Genomic DNA, 8976 nt, shown 5'->3' on the forward strand with positions numbered 1-8976 from the left:
TATATATATATATGATATATATGTATATATTATATAAACACACACACACACATATATATATATATATAGAGTAAATAATAAGAAATATTTGATATTATCATTAATTATTATATAATCATATGGTATATCTGCATAAATTATTGTGTTATTTGATCAATGCATTATAATTAGATACTTTATTCTTAAAAAACGTATATCACATGATCTTAGATCTAAGATAGTATTAATATAGATTGTGAGATAGTATGATCATATAATTTAAGTACGAATGTATGACTATTAGATTGTGAGGAATTTAGGACTTAGAGTTTCAGCATTACCATTAAATTAAAATTAAATGATTAATAATTAAGTAACTAATGTGTTTCTTATAATTTATATATTATAATCACAATTTGCAGTAAGTAAAAACTTAACAATTTTTACTTCCCGCAAATTGTTACGTAAGCAATTCCTCATATTACATTATGATGAATTTAGGACTTAGAGTTTAAGCATTACTATTAGATTAAACTTAAATGATTAATAATTAAGTAACTAACGTGTTTCTTATAATTTATACATTATAATCACAATTTGTAGTAAGTAAAAACATAACAATTTGAATTTAAATCATATATATGTCATGAATCGTGATCATGGGATCATAAAATATAAGTATATAAAAATTAATATTGACCCATATAATGATACAATCATATAAGTATATAAATGTTTACATATAAAATAGAATATATATTAATATTGACATTATATGTTTGACCCATGTTAAGCATTAACATTTTAACATATTAACTAAATAATACTATATATAATATGATAAATAATACTATACATTTTAACATAAAGCGTTTTACGTTGTGATTTAAAAAATACTTAATCTAAAATAAGAAGAAAAAAATACGCGATTGAAAAAAACACAATTTTAAAAATCATAATTATTGAAATTGAAATAACAAACTGACCATAAATAATACTACATAACACAATTTTTATTCCTAATTCCTAAATTTTAAATTTTGAATTTTTTATTGAATTTAATCGTAACTATCGAATTTAATTGAATTTAATCTTGGCCGTTGAATTGGATCTACGGTATATAAGTGTAAACCAATTTGAAAGAATTATATGGTGCTCCACATGACATAATAAGCTCATTAATCTAACGTTCTAAATTGAATAAGAAAGTCAAGATCCTAATAAACGATCTAGATTATCTACTATGCTTGCATGAAACTGGTCTCACTATCAGACGCACATAGATGATTAATTCCAAGTGAATATATTCCAGGATTAATTCTGTAATGCGTGCGCTTTGTCAGTTGATTCTCGCCCTCCAAAATGTTTTGATGATCTAATAGCCGTTGGATGATATTAATGGATGACAGCTATCAAGCATTTACTAAGGGCCTGTTTGAGAGTGCGATTTCAGCAAGTGCGATTTTAAAAATTGCGTTTTTAAAAATTGTATTTTTAAAATCGCTATTTTTTAAAATCGTAAAGGCTTTTGATAAAACATACTAAAAAATACTTTTTTTTATCAATTGAGTGTTTGGATAATATTAGCATATAATTGCGGTTTCATGACCAAATTACCAATAAGGATGAACAAGACAGAGAGGATGAAGAAAAGAAAAAAAAAAAAAAAGAAAAAAAAAAGAAAAAAAAAAAGGGTTTTAATATATTTTAGGTGGGTGTTCTTGGTATTTTTTTCATTCCCATTCTAAAAAAGTTAACTATTGCGCCAAAAATCTTTTTAATAGAAATCGTGATTTTGTTTTAAATTCGCACCTTTTCAAATAAGCACCCTCTAATCAGCTTATGGAAATCGCAGATTTTTTTGCGATTTTAAAATTTGCGTTTTTAAAATTGCAATCCCAAATACCCTAAAGTTGCGATTTGGTTTAAAATCGCAGATTATTTTTTTAAAAACGCACTCCCAAACGCACCCTAAGAAGTATGTCAATTTCCTTCATTTAGTGCATTTTGAAGAGTAGTGTTGTTCAAAAATTTTAATGATGGTAGTGCATTAAATACAATACCCTTCAAAATACACTAAATAGAGAAAATTGGGGGATTTTGAAATGGAGTGGATCCTTTTTCGTAACAGAGACACCGTAAGCTTGCCTTGTTTGATTTAATCTGACGAGTAATATTAAATGTTGAAAACGTATATGTAGTCAATGGATCATATTGAACAAGCACACCAGATCTAAGTAGAGACAGCCACATGGGATAAGCTTTTGGTAAAACGAATCCAACCGTTAATATTTAAAATTTATTTATTTTTCCAAATCCAACGGTTGCAAATTAGAGAACCCAAATTTAACCTGAATCTATATCTCTGATCTCTCCATTCTCTCGACTCTCCTCTCACAGTCTCCACCATCCTCCTCGCCTCCTATCGCCGTTGCCGCTCTCACCACTCCCCCAGTGCCCCCAACAGCAACCACCACCACCACCGCAGCAACAACACACCTTGACGCCTGGCTGAAGCTGAACGGCTCGTGCCCGGTTTCCAGGAACTTGCCGCTGCCAACCCCGCTGTCCACGCCGCTCTCGGAGGTCGTTTCACTCTCGCAGTACGCCGTGGGTCGGAGGCGGAGGAGGTGATAAGATTTGTGGGTTTTTCTTTTCTTTTTGGGTTTTTTTTTCCTCCGTTTCTTCTTGGGTGGTGGGTGGTTTGGGGTTTTGCCGTTTGATGTGTTTGTTTGGTTGCCCAGAAAAATGTGTAAATATTTTTGGATAGATAGGTATTGGGGTTTCTGTTTTTTACTGAATTATGGTTTGTGTTTGATGAAATTAGAGCAGAAAAAGTATCTAACAGATGGGTGCTGGTCTTTCACATAATATTGAATTCTAGGATTGAATCATTTTTGCCAAATGCATGTAGATATACATCCCAAAATTAATCGAGCTTGAGCTCGAGCTCGACCAAAATAGACGAGCTCGAGCAACATTTCTAGGCTCGTGTCGAGCTCGAGCCTGGCCTCAAAGTAAACGAGCCGAGCCCGGACAAGCCAAGCTCGGCTCGTTTACACCCCTAAATTTTGCTGTTGGGCCCTTGTTTTTCTTCTCTGTTTGTGTCAGGTTTTGGTTGTTTAGGACCGTTAGGTATGATGTATAGGCTGGGTGCATGGGGTGTATTCATTGGCTTTTTTTTTTTTTCCAGAAGATTGATTGTTGTTTGATTAAGTTTTTTGCATCTTATATTCTTATTGCTTTCTTAATTGATATTACTTATTTGTGGTCTTTTACTCTTTTATATTGATCATTATGTTTATGTTTTGATTTGTTTGATTATTGAAAGAAGCAAATTTAAGGAATTGAAGGTAATCCATGTTGGAGGTGGCTTAGTTGAGACTTTATTTATTATTCTTTGATGGATTCTAAGTTTGCTAAGGTTTGGGATTGTCTGAATCTACCCATTTTTGTAGGTTCTATGTAGAGAATCAATTTTATATCCTGCAATTTTCCATTAAAACAAAATTTTCAAACTGTTTATTTATTATTCAAAGTTCTTTCTGAAAAAATATGTGTGAAAATACCATTATTTTGCCTTTGTTAAAGCTTGTAAGTTTGTAACCAATTTGTGAACTGCATACCAATATAAAACCATGAAAACAAAAAAACTTTACACTCGAGGACTGAACAGAAAAAACCAATTAAAAACCTTCATTCAAGCTCCAGGCATGTATAGTAAATTTGTTATTTAGCCCAAAAAACATGTTCAATAAATTATTTTAGCCCAAAAAACAAATTTGGGCACTCAAGATTGATCTTAGCCCTAAAAAACATGTTCAATAAGTTATTTTAGTCTTTTTAACCCAAAAAAAAAATTTTGCTCCCAAAACAACCAATTTTGGGCCCATTTAAAAATAGCGTTGGCCCAATTAAAAAGGCCCACGGTTAACTGATTAACTGAAAAATTCGAAATACTTTGTTATCGAAATGCAATCGGTGAATTAACCGATTTAGCCGACAATTTTGGTTAACTGACCAAAAATGACTTTTCCGAACCGAACCAAACCGATACCCACCCCTAATGACTCTCATTTATATTCATTTCAAGTGGGTCAATCCGTTTGATCCAAGGGTGATTAAAAAAAGAAAGAAAGGAAAAGTGAAAAAATTAAAAAACCTAAACCTAAAGGCACACTTCTTCTTCTTCTTCTTCTTCTCTCTCTCTCTCTCTCGGTCTCCCCTCTCTCCCTCTCTCTTGTTTGGAAGCACCTTGTAGCTAAAGACAACTCCTATAGAACAGTCAAAAAGGGTCTCCCTCTCTCTCTCTCCCTCATTCTCTCATTCTCAGAGTAATTGTGGCATGTTTGGCCTACATACTATTCACTCATCGTTTTAGAGCCCACAGGATTTTATTTTCATGGTCTTTCTCTGAAGAATCGTTTGTTCCTTAGGTACTTTTTTTTTTCCCTTTTTTTTTTTTTTTTTTGTTTTTTTGTTTTTGGGTAATTTTGTGAAATATGTTCTTTTTGGCTTTTAGGATATATATATATATATATATATATATATATGTATTTTTTTTCCGTGTGTTGTTTGATTGGAATCCTTCTACGAAGACTCGAACAGTATATAGAGTATACAGTAACAAAGCTTTGATTTTCCTTCAATGTGCAATGTGCAATGCGCGAAGGAGATTGCTCCTATTGTGAGGATCTCATGTGTGGGCCATGAGAAACAGTTGTTGGATCTTTTGACAATTCTTGAAGAGGAACATCGTCATGAGGTTTTGGCAATTCCTAAACGTGGTACAAAAGGCAAAAGGGAACTACAAATTTTGGAATGTTCCATAAACATTGATGCTAGGGGTGATTGCTCTAGCTGTAAAGGCAAGAGCGTTCTGTCAATGTTCTAGTATAATTGAGGTCTCAATCCTCTCTCGTGAGAGGGTTGTTTGTTGGTTAGTTTTGTTGAGGTTTGGATTGTGCATTTTGGAGGGTGTCTTCTTGTGGTTTTTGTGGGTTTTAAGGGTGGGGGTGGGGATTTTCATTTTGGCTGGTGCTGTGGGCTTGTGTGACTTTTGGCTGGGTTTCTTTGTTCTTTTTGTTTCCTCTTTCTAGCTGTTCCTTTTGAATATACTTAGGGGTGCCTGCTTTTAATGATATTTGTTGATTAATTATAAAAAATGGTAGTATTTCATTTTTTTTAATTAAATAAAAAAGTCCAAGGATAATAGCATGATCTGTACTCAGCCCTATATTTTTTTTTTTCCAGTTCTTTTTTCTGTTCTCCAGCTATCCTAAATCCTTTTTAAGAACCATAAGAATTAAGAAATGGAGCCAATGCTTTCTCTCCTCTCTATCATATATAGTTTGTAGGTGGAAGAGATATGCAGGCTGACTTGAGGCATTGATTAATCAAATCCCTTCATCTTGCCGTCGCTCGGAAAACAGTAGGAGCTCTCTGAAGCTAACAACTTTCCCCTCCAAAATACTTTTCTTTAGATTAAGATTGTGAAAACCATATTCTGTCTCTGTGAGTGGTGGTTCCTGCCCAGCCCTCCACCAGCCTTGCGGTTCGTTCACCAAATCTGAATCTCCACCCAGTTTTCTTCGCGTACTGGTGTGGACCCAAGCCCAAATTTTTATATTTGTTTACTTTATTTTTGCTTGATTTTAATTGGGTTGGTTGGGATTTATGACATTATGAAGTTAGGGTGCTATTCACATCACTTAGGGGGTTTTGTTGACCTAATGTTTTCCTTCTACATTTTCTTTTTTTCCTTTTGTTCCCTCTATGATGTAATCAAATTTTCATTCTCTATATGTATGTGCAGGAATGGTGGGACTATCTCTTGGAGAAAAGCACTTCATACAGGGTGGTATTGCTCAAGACCTTCGTTCTGATGGTCGAAAGAGATTAACTTACCGTCCTATTTGTGTTGAAACTGGATTTATACCCCAGGTATAACTTTCTTTTCAAATACGCCAATATGTTGTCTCAACGATATAAAATGATTTATATACCAAAAGCCAATCAGTTAGAATCAGGTTGTGTTTGGGTTGCATGATAGTTTGCTTTAGTTCCTTATACACCCATTGGTTTGTTTTCTAGCAGACAAACTGAACTTCTGCCGGTTCTATGTAATTGTAATTTCATGGACTTCATGGCAGGCAAATGGTTCAGCAAGAGTCAGGATGGGGGCAACAAATGTTATTTCCAGTGTGAAGGTATTTCATCTTTTAGATGCTGGATCTTCTGTTTGTATTTTTTAAATGACACTGACTAATCATTTTGCTCCTAGTGTGAGATCTTCTGGTGGATACTTGTAATAAGTTGCCTTCTAATTTCTATAAATGCAGGCTGAACTTGGAAAGCCGAGTTCATTGCAACCTGACAAAGGAAAGGTCACCATATATGTTGACTGCAGTCCAACTGCAGAACCAATGTTTGAGGTTTGTGTTCCTTGATTTTCTGCTATCTTCTAATTTTATTTGTTTTGTTGATTTAGCTCATATAGACCTCTTGGTTTTTATATTTTTGATCCTTTGTAGTAATTTTAAGAATAATAAAAATATTCATTGTGTGAAATGCTTGTCTTAAGGAATGCAATTTGATAATTCCAGCATGATTCATTGCTTTGCCCTAATTTTGGTCTATGGTTTTTGTTGCTTCCCCTTTTCCCTCTAATCTAGAAGTACTTCAATATCATTTTTGCATTCGCACACATACACACATGTCTACACACGTGCGCACACGTGTATATATGTATCTATGTATGTGTTTTTAAATTTAATTCTATACCTTACATGTTACTCAGGGTAGAGGGGGTGATGAGTTGTCAATGGAACTCTCAGTTGCTCTTCAGCGTTGTCTCTTGGGTGGTAAAAGTGGAGCTGGTATGAATCTAATTAGAGCAAGAGAAGAAACCATAAATATATTGCTCTACGTCTGCATTCTATCATTTTGGCTGTTCACACCCTGTTATGTACGTTCTGCCTTTACTTAAGTTGATAGTATAGAGATCTTATTTAACTTTTCCCAGGGGCTGGAATTGATCTCTCATCTCTAATAGTTGTGGAGGGAAAAATTTGCTGGGATCTTTATATTGATTGCCTTGTTATTAGTTCAGATGGGAATCTGCTAGATGCCCTAGGCGCTGCTATTAAGGTAGTTTCTCTTCACATATATTTTCACATTTGCAATTTAAATTTTCTTTTAATTTCAAAAGCCATGAGGAGTGATTAGTATAGTCCGCAGACAAGCTGTATCTTATGTGCTCGAAACATATCAAAACTAATTGGTTGAACTTAAAATTCACGGAGCTTTGTCCTTTCTGATGAGTTTTTCCATTTGATATACAGAATTCAAAACAAGCCTTGTACCTATCTTGTATCTCCTTTACCATGATGGCAGAAATCTAAACTTTTAACATTTTTATTCTCCTATGACTTTCATGATCAGAGGCATGGTATGCAGTTGATGACCTCTCTGCTATCAGAAGCTGAAAACTAATGTATCTTATTCTTTTTGTTCCTGAAGGCTGCTTTGAGCAATACAGGCATTCCAAGGGTTAATGTTGCAGTTGGTGCGTCAGGCGATCAGCAACCAGAGGTTGATATTAGTGACGAAGAATTTCTGCAGTTTGACACATCAAACATCCCTGTCATCGTTACATTAACAAAGGTGACAAAACTACATTTTTAGATGTAATCTTTTCATAAGCTGCAAATGTCTTTTTCTTTCCCCAGTTAAGCATTGCCCTTCTGTTTTATAGGCGGGTAGGCACTATATTGTAGATGCTACTTCAGAAGAGGAATCCCAAATGAACTCCGCCGTATCTATTTCGGTCAACAGGAAAGGACACATTTGTGGGCTGACTAAACGAGGTGGTGCAGGCTTAGATCCTAGCATCATTCTCGACATGATATCTGTGGCAAAACATGTCAGTGACCAGCTAATAAACAAATTAGATTCTGAGATTGCTGCCGCCGAAGCTGATGAAGACGAATCGTGACATTGTTATTAGCCCCTCTTCCCTCTTGACTGTTTTAAGAAGTCGTAGTTTTGATAACTTACCTAGGTGATGAAGGTAGAATGAAATGTTGTACAATTTGCATTTTTTAAAAAAACTATTGTCAGATTTGTGCTATGTAATTTAGATTTTGAATGGAATTAGGTAGACACTTTGGTGGAGCGCCGATTTCTACGTTAAATCAAAAGTTACCCGGTCCTGGGTACAGAAATTTTCATCGTAATTTATTTATCACATCACATGTAATAATTATTCGGGTGACAAAATCTAAACCAGTTAATTTGAAAATAATGGTTATGAATTTTTTTTACCAGCAACGATTCGGGTACACTCGTGCTAAGATGTAACACTTAATAGCTGGTTTCTCACTTCGCCAGTTCAATCAACTGCCTGCTCACACACCATACGACAGACTTGAGGAATTGTCACGTCAACAACAAATTATTGGTAAAAGTTCCTAAAATCTTAAAGAGGAAGGACGGGGGATAACAACCTATTTAGAGACACCTAATTTGCCTTATCCTTCACCAAACTAAGTTGAGCAAAAGAGTGCTCTTTCTGGATCAAGTCCTAAGGAACCACTTCGAACCTCCCTTTTTCTTTCTGGCAAATCCTGCCCCCGATGAGCAGTGTATTAACAATGGGAGGTGTATGAATAGTAGCAGCACAAGTTTTGAATAAAATAAAATGAAAGAGACAAGATAAGAATCTTACTAAACCAAAATCACCCTGAAAGTACAGATATTTAAGAGGATGAAAGGCTAAATAATTCCTGGTGTCAGCATCAATTGTTCTCCAAATCATTGAACAAAAATGGGACCCAAAAAGGCCTTGGAATCTTGCAGAACAGAAATGACCAAATGATAGACCCCACCACACACCCATTTGCACCACACAGAAAAACAAAAAGATAAAAGAGACATGGGACCTCCTCCTCCTTCCCCTGGCTGCCCTTTCCCTATCACCATGAGCTGCCCTTATTT

At 34.7% G+C, this 8976-nt stretch overlaps 1 protein-coding gene across 3 annotated transcripts; it reads left to right on the forward strand.

The window, feature by feature from the left end:
• Window positions 1-2365: 2365 nt before the first annotated feature.
• LOC132188395 (3'-5'-exoribonuclease family protein) lies at window positions 2366-8165 on the forward strand. Of its 3 annotated transcripts, none has more exons than XM_059602832.2 (8): window positions 2366-2621; window positions 5795-5922; window positions 6132-6188; window positions 6321-6413; window positions 6779-6857; window positions 7004-7128; window positions 7501-7644; window positions 7736-8165. In XM_059602832.2, exons 2-8 carry the CDS (start codon window positions 5797-5799, stop codon window positions 7973-7975), a joined length of 864 nt encoding a protein of 287 aa, XP_059458815.1. In that variant the 5' UTR covers window positions 2366-2621; window positions 5795-5796; the 3' UTR covers window positions 7976-8165. The 3 variants fall into 3 exon arrangements, with proteins under 3 accessions (XP_059458815.1, XP_059458814.1, XP_059458816.1); XM_059602831.2 differs by having other exon boundaries at window positions 2366-2609; XM_059602833.2 differs by lacking the exon at window positions 2366-2621 and having other exon boundaries at window positions 5831-5922; window positions 6076-6188.
• The last annotated feature ends 811 nt before the right edge of the window (window positions 8166-8976 follow it).

Source organism: Corylus avellana, chromosome 6 (genome assembly GCF_965113065.1).
Source record: "Corylus avellana chromosome 6, dhCorAvel1.hap1.2, whole genome shotgun sequence".
NCBI lineage: Eukaryota > Viridiplantae > Streptophyta > Magnoliopsida > Fagales > Betulaceae > Corylus > Corylus avellana.

Bases quoted from the DNA above. Each gene is read 5' to 3' on its own strand.
- LOC132188395 (XM_059602832.2), top strand. From the start codon at position 5,797: ATGGTGGGACTATCTCTTGGAGAAAAGCACTTCATACAGGGTGGTATT. The intron at 6,414-6,778 runs GTTTGTGTTCCT...CATGTTACTCAG, and splicing joins CTGCAGAACCAATGTTTGAG to GGTAGAGGGGGTGATGAGTT. The intron at 7,645-7,735 runs GTGACAAAACTA...TCTGTTTTATAG, and splicing joins TCATCGTTACATTAACAAAG to GCGGGTAGGCACTATATTGT.